This window comes from Porites lutea, chromosome 3 (genome assembly GCF_958299795.1).
Source record: "Porites lutea chromosome 3, jaPorLute2.1, whole genome shotgun sequence".
Lineage (NCBI taxonomy): Eukaryota > Metazoa > Cnidaria > Anthozoa > Scleractinia > Poritidae > Porites > Porites lutea.
Window position 1 is genome coordinate 3,707,170 of NC_133203.1, and position 15,779 is coordinate 3,722,948.

At 40.2% G+C, this 15,779-nt stretch overlaps 1 protein-coding gene across 1 annotated transcript in view; it reads right to left on the minus strand.

The window, feature by feature from the left end:
- Nucleotides 1–172: 172 nt before the first annotated feature.
- The window catches only part of LOC140930216 (integrin alpha-7-like), a 50,912-nt gene continuing 35,305 nt past the window's right edge, over nt 173–15,779 (minus strand). Inside the window, exons 28-31 of the mRNA XM_073379880.1 lie at nt 5,320–5,439; nt 4,511–4,609; nt 3,963–4,091; nt 173–3,070 (exon numbers count right to left, since the gene is read on the minus strand). Of these exons, the coding sequence (XP_073235981.1) occupies nt 2,984–3,070; nt 3,963–4,091; nt 4,511–4,609; nt 5,320–5,439 (435 nt within the window). The 3' untranslated portion in view covers nt 173–2,983. The remainder of the gene's footprint in view (nt 3,071–3,962; nt 4,092–4,510; nt 4,610–5,319; nt 5,440–15,779) is intronic.

The window sequence follows — 15,779 nt, forward strand, 5'->3', positions numbered from 1 at the left end:
ATCTTACAGAGCAAAATTAGAGGTCTACTCATTTATTTAAATCTTGGTTTCAGCCTTAGTTTTCTCACTAAATATTGCTTCCACTGAGGCACACCTCGATTTGTACTCACATATCCCTTGAGGAAGGGTTTAGCGTTTGGATTTCATACCCAACAAATGAATGTAGTCCGAGTAAAAGGCATTAACTATAGTTTTTATTGGTTGCGTTAACCCTGTACAAGACATTTTAGTAGAAAATTTTAACAAGTCTAAAGGGCCCAGAAGATCAATGTTAAATGCGTTTAAACAGGCCCTAACGTCCACAGCAAAACCAATGGCGATTTATGTTGTCATTAATTATACAGGGTAAGCTTTACAAAAGGGTTGAAATTAATAGAATACCCTCTGTTTTTCACAGGTGCGACAGCAAAAGGAAAAACAGAATCGTCAGAGTAGTTTTGAACGCTTAAAAACGTTCCAATTGACAGAAGCTTGTGTTATAAATATGCTTAAGAAATAACCATCTGTGTTACATTGTAAAATAAATTACAAGCAAGTAGAGGTTAAGACCCCCAAATTAAGTCTACACTTAGCTACAAACATGTCATCCTCCATTCGAGAGATGGTCATGGTGGTTTTTGCAATAAAGAAACTAACCCCAGATAAAAAGCGTTCAAAAATAATTAAAGCTAAATTTAAACAACTTCAATTGTTATCAAGTTGTGTTTTCCTGTTGTTTGTACAAATTTAAAAAGACAGTTATCTATTTGGTTTAAATATCAGTTTAACCGCCCCCACCCCCCTCTCCCCAACAACAACAAAGAAAATGAACAGTAACAATCAATATTGTCTATCGCCCTGTGTCATAGAAATGACACAGGGCAACCACTCAGAGGACGACAAACTTGTGATACGACATAGTTAAATTGCTTTTGCATTAAGAAGTATAAGTTTACTTAAGTTTTTTTTATCCCGAAAATAAAACTAAACGTAAACTTATTACTTTCAAATAGTGGCCACAATTAAATTGGAAATTCTACAAGAAATTTTATGTCAATTTGCAAAAGCAACATCGTAAGCGAATGACGGGGAATACGTCTCTGTTGTGACACTTAATTTTAAAAATGTTCTATGTTCTTATAGAAGCATAAAAAATCCTGCAAATTCAAAATTTGTCATTATTATTAATTTTCGCATATGGCCAAACCGCGGTAAAACATGTAATTACTAAGGCGCCACGACCCAGTTATTTTAGAGAAAGGAGAGTATTCTGGAGAAAGAAAACCAACCAACAAGAGGACGCTTTTCTCTTCTATTTTCGGCTTCCCTGTCCTCCACAGGGCCTTACTAAGTTCATAGTCTCTTCCCGAGGCTCAACGCTTTTTTCCCAGTCTTAACATTTCTGTTAGCTATGGTCGAGTCGAGTCTAGTGTGGTAAAACGAGTAGCAACACTTACAAAGGCCGTGCAGGAATTAGTTGCAACGTTTTTCTACGAGACAAAGTGTGAGGGAGATGACTCGCGATTTTTGCAGCATGACAGCAAACTAACTTGGCTATGATGTGAGTACAAGCAATCAGATGGCATTCGAGAAGAGAACATAAATTACAAAACCAACCGGATAACATATAGTAAGCAAACCAGTGCCTCTGCCTGTGCATTTTAAATTTTGATAACAGGGCTCCAGCTTAACCCGGTTTCCATAGCATAAAGTAGATAAAATAATAAGTATTGCCTCCCCACCCCCACCCCCTTCTTGGATGGGATGTCAGTTCAACGCAGGATTACCCTCCGCCCAGTAGAATGTCACTGGTACCCATTTATACACCTGGGTAAAGAGACAAAGTGGAGCAAAGGTTTTTTGTCTGAGGAAACGCCTAGCCCGTGCCAGAAGAGCGAAAAAAGCGAGCGAGCGAGTAGTAAAATAGCGGTTTTCACGCAACTTTTCTCGATCTGCTTCCCCCACTATCTTGGAACAGACTACGAAACAACACGATAGTAAGACTCGGAAACAGACCTAAAAGATCCAAAGTTCGACATGCTAACCTCTCGGCTGCCACGCCTCTATGCAATGCGACGTCACATCACGCCATGGTTATTATGTCTGTCGTTAAATACATTAATTAAACTGAAACAGTTTCAGAGCATTTTTTCGTCAAGCAGTGTTCTCTTTGTTTTCGTCGTCGCAGCTGATAAAATTTCCTTGTTCTACATCAAAACAGTATTTTCAACTGATACTAAGTAACAATATAAAAAACAAGAAACCATCTTAAAAATAAGCTTAGGAAATATTTAAAATATTGATAGAATATAAAAACTAGCAATTAAAATTTAACAACTAAGATATAGAACCACAAAAGGAAACCTCTGTTTCGTAGTTCAGTCTTTTAAATTCCGGGGAAACACCCTTTATAAGCAGAGATAAAAAAAAAACATTCGAAGTAGATGATATCCCTCTAAATGGTAACAAACTAGAACAAGCTTGAAGTCGAAGCTAATATGGGAAAAATCTTCGCTTTAAAAAATATTTACATGTGGAAAGATTACCCCTAAGAGCCTCGACTGCAAGCTACGTCCAGTCTATGAAGCAGAGAAAAATTATGAAGGGGTTTACACTGTAAAAGTGCGTTGCAGTGCTGTCTGTCTTCCAGAGTTAGTAAAAGACTCCTATTTATGACTTTGATTTAGTCAATCCGTCACCCAGATACGAAGGTTATCTGGAAAAACTGCCAACCAAGAGAAACCTGAATCCAAGATGATCGAAGTTTTGACCAAATCTTGTGGATAAATATGACGCCAGACATTGTCCAGAGAAAGTTAATTACCAGAGACGAAAATAGTCTTTCCCTTGGTTCACTTCGCGGAAGGATTTCTTGACCAAAGCTTTTCATGGTGTGAAAAGAAGTGGCTTATCTTCTTTCCTACGACGAACTGTTTCAGTCGATGCACTTCGGCGCTTCTCAGACTGCAATGAACTACTAACTAGCTTTGAGGTGTTGGCAGATTCAAGCCTTTCCATTGTCTAACATTCCCTCCATTTCACTTGGGTCACTAATATTCTTGTCATATTTTTGACGTTTGAAGAATCCCATCTAAACCAGACCAAAAAAAAATTCGAAGGTTACTTTGCTGTCGATCAACGTGGTCTTATTGTTCAGGTTGACGAAAACATGTAGGCATGCGCATTTAAAGCACGCATGGAATTCGGCATTCCTTACACGACTATTATTCGGAAAGATTCGGAAATAAGTCAAATATTTGAGCCTGTAAGAGCCCAACTGCCGGCTAGAAGAGACAGGACGCTCCACAGGTTTAAAAAGGAGCGCAATTCTACACCTAGAGTAAAAGTGGCACGCCCTTGTGGTCTTATGTAAACCACCCCACTATAAAAGCTACGATGCCTTTCCGAGAAACTCGAATGTTGGAGTGTACTGAGAAGACCCTTACAGAAACCAATCAACCCAGAAATGTCAAGACCCCCCCCCCCCCCGGATAGTGCTTTAAACCCGTTCACTCCGGATAGTAGCAAATCAACACAAATTTCCAAAACGTCCAGAAATCTCTTCTGTAAAACCCTACCGAATTAATAGCACCATGCAAAAGTGCAGCCAGAGGTTTCAATTGAATGGTAATACCATAGGATTTCATCCACAGACATAAAAGTCATAACAACATACGAAATAAATGGTACCATGTGAAAGTACTGCTGAAGAGGTTTCATTTGAATGGTAACACCATGGGATTTGGTCCAAAGACTCAAAAGTAACAACTACATGCCAAATAAATAGTACCATGTAAAAGTACAGCTGAAGAGGTTTCATTTGAATGGTAAAAAAATGGGATTTCATTCACAGCTTTAGACGTTCGAGTGAAAAGTGACCTCGCCATAACCTGGTCTAAGAACGGAAGGATTAATGATGCCGTACAACAAAACTTGCAGCTATTTCGAGCTTTAACCTGATCGATATTATCATTGGTACTCACCTTATATAAGCAAAATACTATTAACACTAGAAGAAGCACTGCACCTACAACGCAGACCGGTATAACCCAGTTTGGCAGCTTTTTAGAAGGTGCAGCTACATTGGTATCTGGGGTTAATTCTGTTCCAACCTGTGTAAGAATCACAGAAGCGTTATTGACCAAGCGTGATGTCACGATATACTACTTACTAACCGAGACTGAGGTCATTAAAGGGAAGTCTCAGACCGAGGCCTTGGTGTATTGACCGAGCGATAGCGAGATCAATTCATCAAGGCCGAGGTCTGAGATTTGTAATAACAGGGCATCAGTTTCTCCTTTGAAAAAGTTTACACGGGTTTAAAGGGATACCAAAAAGCGTATCAACGCGCGACTAATTTAACAACGCGGAATTACACATGCAGCTAAATTCATAACAACCGTACCCGAAAGCGGCAAAAAAATGAATACATGGAGCAACAACAGAAGATCGCAAGCTACGGTTAACTGTATTAGAGAGCTTTAAATTAATATTCTACGCTGAAATTTCGTTGCTACATCTGCAGCCATACCTTTGCCTTGTTATTTGCTTTGTTTTTCTCCACTACAGAGGTATTCAATGACCTTACTGTGGCTCGTGATATCACTCTAAGAAGCTGACCCTGATAATCCTATACAAAAACAAATCCACATGATTAGAGTCTGCATCACCATTCCATTCCACAAGGAACACATCGAGGAGATAATGCCCACGTTCAATTTTGTCTCTAAAGTCTCGGAGTCATGTAAGAATTTTAATATATCGAACGTGGGCTAGTCTTTAGCCATGTTAAGAGCGCCTTCACATGACGTTACATTGGCCACATTGGTGCACCGAAATAATGAAATAGCGGCCATGTTCGGGTACCACACCTATTGCGAGTTGAAAACTTTTGTTATATAAGAACTTTCTTTTCTTCCAAGAAACATACTGTTTCACAGTGAGTGAAAACCCTATATTGGCTGTGGAAGATGAGAGGTATGGACGTTTTTCCCTGCGATAGAAGAGAGCGAGAAATAAGCGCGAGATCGGGAATCGTTTTTTGTGAGGTTACACCAAGCTACTTTACCCCACCCGCGTCGTCTCTTCGAGGGAAGCGATTTTCCTCTAGCTCAAGTTTATCATCCGACTAATAAACCCAAAGAAGAACACGAAGCTTCTTACGCTATAGAATTGCTGTTTATGAACATATATTTCCAAGGCTAGAAACACGATGTACAGCACTCAACGGAATTGAAACCTTTTAGAACCCTGAACCCAACTGGAATATTGCAAATTACAACCAGTTGTTAAGGAATAAGATATTCATTTCATTCAAATAAAATTTAGTGGAACACTCACTTCTATCATGGTACCATTCCAAAGACGAGAAACTATCGTAAGTGTTACATCATCATCAGCTTTTAAAAATTTTATAGTGCAGCGTATATCTGTACATCTTGCAGTTCTTGTCTCACAGTCCTAGCACAACAAAAAAAGAAATCAACAGCGATTTACCATTTAAAACGTAAACAAACAAAAAATAATATATCTAACAAATCGACTTTTGGGCGTCATCATTTTATTTATTTATTTTTATTTAAAACAATATTTTAGTCAGGGTTGCCCATTTCAACGAGGCTGTTTTGAATGGGGCCCTGGTGAAAAAAAATCATACACAAGACAAATAAAGAATGGTACAACTAAAAGTACGAGAGGCTCACTGAGGCTTGGATATCATTAGTGAGTTTAAGGTTGATTTCCACTGTCGCGTGATTTTTACGTGTGTCCGCACGTAAATTTAATGCGCGTAAATAAAATAGAGGCAATGGTCACGCGTAACCGTAAAAGTTGAACCTCGCTTAAGTTTCACGTTTAAGCGTGGCCTTTCATACATTGTCTCTATTTCATTTACGCACGTTAATTTTACGTGAGTTCGAAGGGAAAAATTACGCAACAGCGGAAATCAACCCTTACGCGACAGGACGGCAAAAGACCTGTGAGTGACAAACAAGACAGGGCTGTTACGCCGCAAATGTAACAATTGACGCAAAATGTAACATTGACGCGAAATGTAACATTAACCCGAAATGTAACAACTTTTGACGCAAAATGTAACAACTTTTTAACGCGAAATGTAACAACTTTTTGACGCAAAATGAAACAATATTTTTAACGCGAAATGTAACAAGCAAAAATTTTACAGCCTTGAAATAACTGAGAGACTTGGACTTGAGCCTTGAAGATAAAGTGTAAATTGTCTGGTGGTTACAAAAACAGTTTATTTATTAAGTTTTCTTATAATGTCAAATAAACTTACAAAAGGTCGTAAAACAGGATCAAGTTACAAGTCATGTATAACCTTGGAAAAGCAGTATGGACAATAACAACAACGCTAACTTATTAAACATAATGTATGAAAAATATCCCGAGCTATGCGAAAAGAATATGACTAGAAATGTGAACAATTAAACCGTAGGAAACACGCACCAATCAGCAATTGAAATGCACGTTAAAAGTAAAAGTTAAGAAAGGAAATCTTTCAAAAGAAAATTTTGAACATAGTCAATAAGATAAATATAAATTTCTCATTATCTACCGGACTTCCAGTAAATGTGAGAAATTTCATACCAACCCAGTCCTCCATTTAACAGTGTTGATTATCTCACGCAGTCGGATGACTGCTCCGCTACACTTTCCTTTTAGGAAAAAAGGGGAGGAGGTGGGTAAAAAAAGACAGCGTCGGATAAAAACAGAAAGCGTCTTCACTCGACGAAAGTGTGAAAAGAATGATCAGTAATCGATACTCGCCTCGATTTCATACGGGCTCAACTCCCTAGAGGGAGTATACTAAAAATATACCATCCTAACCCATCTAATGCGTCCTGGATGTTGTAACGCCAACTTTCTTTTCAGCGTCACACATATGTACAGAAAGATATACTAAACAACAATTCGTTCGACTGTTTCAGGATTTAGTGACTACTATCAAGTAAGTTTATTTCACATTATAAGAAAACTATAAATAAACTGTTTTTGTAACCACCAGACAATTTACACTTTATCTACAAGGCTCATGTCCAAGTCTCTCAGTTATTTTCAAGGCTGTAACATTTTGCTTGTTACATTTCGCGTTAAAAATATTGTTTCATTCTGCGTCAAAAAGTTGTTACATTTCGCGTTAAAAAGTTGTTACATTTTGCGTCAAAAGTTGTTACATTTCGGGTTAATGTTACATTTCGCGTCAAAAGTTGTTACATTTCGCGTTAATGTTACATTTTGCGTCAATTGTTACAATTTGCGGCGTAACACAGGGCTATTACTTGCGCCTTTTGTCTTTACAGCAATGTTTTCTGGTCCTTTACAAAAAGAACACTTTAAACGAAAATGAAGTTTGGCGAAAACTTGGTTAAAAAAAAAATTATTGTCACGCTTGTCACAAAAGGTTTCCCATCTTCTTTCCTCCCCCGTCCTGTTGCGTAACCGACTCGCTCTAACCGGACTTGCAATTCGGAAGCCCCCAGTTTAAGTACCGCACTGACCGCTAAATAAATTTCGTCACGGTAGCAGGAACTTCAAATCCTCGGCCATGCTTGCAAATAGCCAGCTAGTTTCCCTTCGGCCAGATGGGATTCTTAACCCTGCAGGTCTGTAGATCGGTAGATCTGTAGATCAGTGGATCAGAAGATCTGTAGTATGGTGAATCGCTAAATCGGTGGATCTTTGGTAGATCGCTTACAACCGTGGATCTGCGGTTGATTATTAGCTCGGTGGATCTGTAGATCAATGGATCAGTAGATCAATAGATCCATGGATCAGTAGATCGGTAGATCTGTAGATCAATGGATCAGTGGATCTATAGATCGATGAATCGGCAGATCGCTTGATCGGAGGGTATGTAGATCAATGGATCAGTAGATCTGTAAGTCGATGAACCGCTAGATCAGTGGATCAGTAGATCTGCAGATCCATAGATCAAAAGATCGCTAGATCAGTGGGTATGTAGATCAGTACATCGGTAGATCAATGGATCAGTAGATCGGTAGATCGATCGATAGGTAGATCGTTAGATCGATGAATCTCTAGATGAATAGAGCGGTGGATCTGTAAATCTATGGATCGGTAGATCGGTAGATCAATAGATCAGAACATCAATGGGTCGCTAGCTCGCTATATCGGTGTATCAAAGAATAAATAGATCTGTAGATCGATGGATCGCTAGATCAGTGGATCTGTAGATCAATGGATTAGTAGATCTATAGATCCATGGATCGGAAGATCGCTAGATCTGCAGATCAATGGATAAGTGGATCTATAGATCCACGGATCGGTACATCGCTAGATCTGTAAATCGGTGGATCTGTAGATCAATGGATCAGTAGATCTGTAGATCGAAAGATCGCTAGATCGCTAGATCGGTAGATCAATGGATTAGTAGATCTATAGATCCATGGATCGGAAGATCGCTATATCTGTAGATCAATGGATCTGTAGATCGATGGATCGCTAAAACGCTGGATCGGTACATTAAAGGATCAGTACACCGGTAGATGGATGGATCGCTAGATCGGTGGATCGGTAGATAAGTGGATGAGTATATCGATGGATCGCCAGATCGGTAGATCAAAAGATCAGTAGATCTGTAGATCAATAGATCGCTAGATCGGTGAATCTGTAGATCAATGGATCAGTAGATCTGTGGATCAATGGATCGCTAGATCGGTGAATCTGTAGATCAATGGATCAGTAGATCTGTAGATCGATGGATCACTAGATCTGTAGATCACTGGATCAGTAGATCTATAGATCCATGGATCGCCAGATCGCTAGATGTCTAGATCTCTAGATCAATAGATCAGTAGATCTATAGATCCATGGATCGATAGATCCCTTGATCGCTAGATCTGTAGATCGGTGGATCGATAGATCGACAGATCCATGGATCGCCAGATCGCTAGATCTCTAGATCAATGGATCAGTAGATCTATAAATCCATGGATCGATAGATCCATTCATCGGTGGATCAGCAGATCAATGGATCCCTTGATCGGTAGATCAATGGATCAGTAGATCCATACATCGATGGATCGCTAGATCGCTAGATCGGTAAATCAGTAGATCGATGAATCGATAGATCGCTACATCGGTAGATCAGTAGATCTGTAGCTCTATGGAGCGGTAGATAGTTAGATAAGTAGATCAATGGATCAGTAGATCGGTGGATCTGTAGATCTGTGGATCGGTAGATCGCTAGATAAGTAGATCTGTAGATCTATGGATCGCTAGATCGCTAGATCGGTAAATCAATGGATCAGTAGATCGCTAGATCGGTGGATCTGTAGATCTATGGATCGGTAGATCGCTAGATCAGTAGATCTGTAGATCTATGGATCGGTAGATCGCTAGATCGGTAAATCAATGGATCAGTAGATCGCTAGAACGGTGGATCTGTAAATTTATGGATCGGTAGATCGCTAGATGAGTAGATCTGTAGATCTATGGATCGGTAGATCAATGGATAAGTAGATCGCTGGATCGATGGATCGCTAGATCGCTAGATCGGTGGATCTGTAGATCAATGGATCAGTGGATCTGTAGATCGATGGATCGATAGATCGCTAGATCGGTAGATCAGTAGATCTGTAGCTCTTTGGATCGGTAGATAGTTAGATCGGTAGATCAATGGATCAGAAGATCGATAGATCGGTAAATCTGTAGATCAATGGATCAGTAGATCTGTAGATCGATGGATCGATAGATGGCTAGATCGGTAGATCAATGGATAAGTACAGTTGTAGATGGATGAATCGCTAGATCGGTGGATTTGTAGATCAATGGATCAGTAGATCGGTGGATCGCTAGATCGGTAGATCTGTAGATCTATGGATCGGCAGATCGCTAGATCGGTAGGTCAGTAGATCTGTAGATCTATGGATTGGACAATCGCTAGATGGCTAGATCGATGGATCGCTAGATCGCTAGATCGGTGGATTTCTAGATTAATGGATCAGTAGATCTGTAGATCGATGGATCGATAGCTCGCTAGATCGGTAGATCAGTAGATCTGTAGCTCTTTGGATCGGTAGATAGTTAGATCGGTAGATCAATGGATCAGTAGATCGGTGGATCTGTAGATCTGTGGATCGGTAGATCGCTAGATCAGTAGATCTGTAGATCTATGGATCGGTAGATCGCTAGACCGGTAAATCAATGGATCAGTAGATCGCTAGATCGGTGGATCTGTAGATCTATGGATCGGTAGATCGCTAGATCAGTAGATCTGTAGATCTATGGATCGGTAGATCGCTAGATCGGTAAATCAATGGATCAGTAGATCGCTAGATCGGTGGATGTGTAAATTTATGGATCGGTAGATCGGTAGATCGCTAGATGAGTAGATCTGTAGATCTATGGATCGGTAGATCAATGGATTAGTAGATCGCTGGATCGATGGATCGCTACATCGCTAGATCGGTGGATCTGTAGATCAATGAATCAGTAGATCTGTAGATCGATGGATCGATAGATCGCTAGATCGCTAGATCAGTAGATCTGTAGCTCTTTGGATCGGTAGATAGTTAGATCAGTAGATCAATGGATCAGTAGATCGGTAGATCGCTGGATCTGTAGATCTATGGATCGGTAGATCGGTAGATCGGTAGATCAGTAGATCTGTAGATCTATGGATCGGTACATTGGTAGATCGGTAGATCGGTAGATCGGTAGATCAATGGATCAGTAGATCGATAGATCGGTAAATCTGTACATCAATGGATCAGTAGATCTGTAGATCGATGGATCGATAGATGGCTAGATCGGTAGATCAATGGATAAGTACAGTTGTAGATGGATGGATCGCTAGATCGGTGGATCTGTAGATGAATGGATCAGTAGATCAGTGGATCGCTAGATCGGTGGATCTGTAGATCTATGGATCGGTAGGTCAGTAGATCTGTAGATCTATGGATTGGTAGATCGCTAGATGGCTAGATCGATGGATCGCTAGATCGCTAGATCGGTGGATCTGTAGATTAATGGATCAGTAGATCTGTAGATCGATGGATCGATAGATCGCTAGATCGGTAGATCAGTAGATCTGTAGCTCTTTGGATCGGTAGATAGTTAGATCGGTAGATCAATGGATCAGTAGATCGGTAGATCACTGGATCTGTAGATCTATGGATCGGTAGATCGGTAGATCGGTAGATCGCTAGATCAGTAGATCTGTAGATCTATGGTTCAGTAGATCGCTCGATCAGTAGATCTGTAGATTTATGGATCGGTAGATCGCTAGACCGGTAAATCAATGGATCAGTAGATTGCTAGATCGGTGGATCTGTAGATCTATGGATCGGTAGATCAATGGATCAGTAGATCGCTGGATCGATGGATCGCTAGATCGCAAGATCGGTGGATCTGTAGATCTGTAGATCGATGGATCGATAGATCGCTAGATCGGTAGATCAGTAGATCTGTAGCTCTTTGGATCGGTAGATAGTTAGATCGGTAGATCAATGGATCAGTAGATCGGTAGATCGCTGGATCTGTAGATCTATGGATCGGTAGATCGGTAGATCGGTAGATCGGTAGATCAGTAGATCTGTAGATCTATGGATCGGTACATTGGTAGATCGGTAGATCGGTAGATCAATGGATCAGTAGATCGATAGATCGGTAAATCTGTAGATCAATGGATCAGTAGAGGGAGGGGAGTGGAGGGAGGGACATGGACCCCGCCTCCTAGGGAAATTTTTTTATTCCTATATTTTAAGACGTATTTTACGGAAATCTGCTGTCGTGTTATCTTTAGACAACAAATTAAAACGTTCGATTCCAATAATTTTACTATGTCTTTAATGTCCTCTTTCCAAAATGCATGTTCTTAAAAAGGAAAGCTGTATATACAGTACAGTCCAAAAGTAATGCACGTGCTAAAAGTGGCATAAGAAGTTGCTGCGCCGCAAGAACATGCAAGCCACCGCAAGAAGCGAAAGTGCCGTATTTTTGCGGACCCTTCGTGTTTTACCCGCAAGAACTTTGAAACGAAAGAAGTCAAAAATCTTCACCGCAAGAAGCTAGAAAACTACCGCAAGCCTCAAGAAGGCGCATGAAATTCTTTACAAGTGTTAACCTGAAAGAAGTTTGTGGTATTTGTCAACTTTTTGTTGCAACATCATTTTGTAGCTTTGATACTAATTCACTCTGTGGCAGCAAAAGGTAATCATGAAAGGACACACGTAAAAAGTTCCCTGAGAAAGCGAACAGCTTTCTCTGCTTTTTCTGCAAAGTGAACACTTCAATCGTTCAGCTTTTCCAAAGTTAGATAAAGCGTGTGAGGCGATTGTTTAACAAAACGATCTGTAGTTTCGAACATTTCGATCATTTGGATCATTTTATAGTACAATACCATACTCGCGGCAAAACAAACCAAAGGCGTTGAATTTCTGCCACAATGGATATCACGATTCCAAAGAAAACATGACGATTATTTATCACTTTATTGCAGTAATTTGAAAGAGCCTTTCGTGAAACATTCCTTACTTTACTTTAGTATGTTTTTTTTTCGAGGAGCGCTTTAATTTGACACAGTTGTGGTCTTAAATTACACGGCTCTTTTGCGAAACACACTATGATCGTTATTTTTTTGAAGTGCTGCTTTTTTATCGAAATTGTGCACATTTCCTCGCTTAAAAGGTTACCTTTGCACAAGATAATTTTATGTATACTGTTTCAAAATTCATCGATCCTTATTTTGCAAAACGAGCTGCAGCGTGCATTTTAAAAAAACATGAACGTATTTTTAGTTTACCTTTTTTGTTTACACGTGTTATCTATACATCCCTGTCATTGTAAACCAGCAAAACGAAACAGTTTTAGGGTTTTGAATGTTTAAAACTATGTGCCTAAAGTATAGATTAGTGAACCGCTGACAAACATGGAAAGTGGCACAGCTATTTTATTGTCAGAATAAATTTTCACGTGTTTGCGGCGATCTCGCAAAATGACCCGATGATCGTTTGTGAAACTCCTTCAAACAGCTACTGAAAGAAGCGAAACAAACGAACTGTCAGAAACGACAGAAATCACCAGAAAAGGATAGAAACGATGCAAACGAAAAAATCGCCAAACGATAATGTAAACGATTCAAACGCTTAGCGTAACGCCTCGCTTGACCTTGATCTGACCTGTTGAATAATTTTGTCTGCAAAATTTTCAGTGAAATATATCTATGAAAGTAAAAACGACTGAAGACGTTCTTGCGTCTTGCTGGATTCAAGGCAAGCGCCCTACAAAAAGCCGCACGAAGCTGTCAGCTTGCAGACGCAAAAAGAAGTTCTTGCACATGCATTATTTTTGGGCTATACGTTTTGTACTTAGGTAGCTATACTTTTCCATATAATCATTCTTTTTCTTGTGAGGATCGGATCGGATCACAACCTGCATATTTTTTTTTAAAAAAATATTTAATTTTTAAAAAAACCTTTAAGCGGTTGCAGGCGGTAAGAAGTGTTGCTTCAGGCGGTAAATTTTACCGGTTACCGCCTGATAAGGAGAACACTGGGTAGGTCAGTAGATCTGTAGATCTATGGATTGGTAGATCGCTAGATGGCTAGATCGATGGATCGCTAGATCGCTAGATCGGTGGATCTATAGATTAATGGATCAGTAGATCTGTAGATCGATGGATCGATAGATCAGTAGATCTGTAGCTCTTTGGATCGGTAGATAGTTAGATCGGTAGATCAATGGATCTGTAGATCTATGGATCGGTAGATCGGTAGATCGCTAGATCAGTAGATCTGTAGATCTATGGTTCAGTAGATCGCTCGATCAGTAGATCTATAGATCTATGGATCGGTAGATCGCTAGACCGGTAAATCAATGGATCAGTAGATCGCTAGATCGGTGGATCTGTAGATCTATGGATCGGTAGATCGCTAGATCAGTAGATCTGTAGATATATGGATCGGTAGATCGCTAGATGAGTAGATCTGTAGATCTATGGATCGGTAGATCAATGGATCAGTAGATCGCTGGATCGATGGATCGCTAGATCGCAAGATCGGTGGATCTGTAGATCAATGGATCAGTAGATCTGTAGATCGATGGATCGATAGATCGCTAGATCGGTAGATCAGTAGATCTGTAGCTCTTTGGATCGGTAGATAGTTAGATCGGTAGATCGCTGGATCTGTAGATCTATGGATCGGTAGATCGCTAGATCGCTAGATCGCTAGATCAGTAGATTTGTAGATCTATGGATCGGTAGATTGGTAGATCGGTAGATCAATGGATCAGTAGATCGCTAGATCGGTGGATCTGTAGATCAATGGATCAGTAGATCTGTAGATCGATGGATCGATAGATGGCTAGATCGGTAGATCAATGGATCAGTACAGTTGTAGATGGATGGATCGCTAGATCGGTGGATCTGTAGATCAATGGATCAGTAGATCGGTGGATCGCTAAATCGGTGGATCGCTAGATCGGTGGATCTGTAGATCTATGGATCGGTAGATCGCTAGATCGGTAGGTCAGTAGATCTGTAGATCTATGGATTGGTAGATCGCTAGATGGCTAGATCGATGGATCGCTAGATCGGTGGATCTGTATATTAATGAATCAGTAGATCTGCAGATCAATGGATCGATAGATCGATAGATCGGTAGATTAATGGATCAGTAGATCTGTGGATCGATGGAACGGTGGATCTGTGATCAATGGATCAGTAGATCTGTAGATCTATGGATCGGTAGATCAATGGATCAGTAGATCGCTGGATCGATGGATCGCTAGATCGCTAGATCGGTGGATCTGTAGATCAATGGATCAGTAGATCTGTAGATCGATGGATCGATAGATCGCTAGATCGGTAGATCAGTAGATCTGTAGCTCTTTGGATCGGTAGATAGTTAGATCGGTAGATCAATGGATGAGTAGATCGGTAGATCGCTGGATCTGTAGATCTATGGATCGGTAGATTGGTAGATCAATGGATCAGAAGATCGATAGATCGGTAAATCTGTAGATCAATGGATCAGTAGATCTGTAGATCGATGGATCGATAGATGGCTAGATCGGTAGATCAGTAGATCTGTAGCTCTTTGGATCGGTAGATAGTTAGATCGGTAGATCAATGGATGAGTAGCTCGGTAGATCGCTGGATCTGTAGATCTATGGATCGGTAGATTGGTAGATCAATGGATCAGAAGATCGATAGATCGGTAAATCTGTAGATCAATGGATCAGTAGATCTGTAGATCGATGGATCGATAGATGGCTAGATCGGTAGATCAATGGATAAGTACAGTTGTAGATGGATGGATCGCAAGATCGGTGGATCTGTAGATCAATGGATCAGTAGATCAGTGGATCGCTAGATCGGTGGATCTGTAGATCTATGGATCGGTAGATCGCTAGATCGGTAGGTCAGTAGATCTGTAGATCTATGGATTGGACGATCGCTAGATGGCTAGATCGATGGATTTCTAGATTAATGGATCAGTAGATCTGTAGATCGATGGATCGATAAATCGCTAGATCGATAGATCAGTAGATCTGTAGCTCTTTGGATCGGTAGATAATTAGATCGGTAGATCAATGGATTAGTAGATCAGTGGATCTGTAGATCTGTGGATCGGTAGATCGCTAGATCAGTAGATCTGTAGATCTATGGATCGGTAGATCGCTAGACCGGTAAATCAATGGATCAGTAGATCGATAGATCGGTGGATCTGTAGATCTATGGATCGGTAGAACGCTAGATCAGTAGATCTGTAGATCTATGGATCGGTAGATCGCTAGATCGGTAAATCAATGGA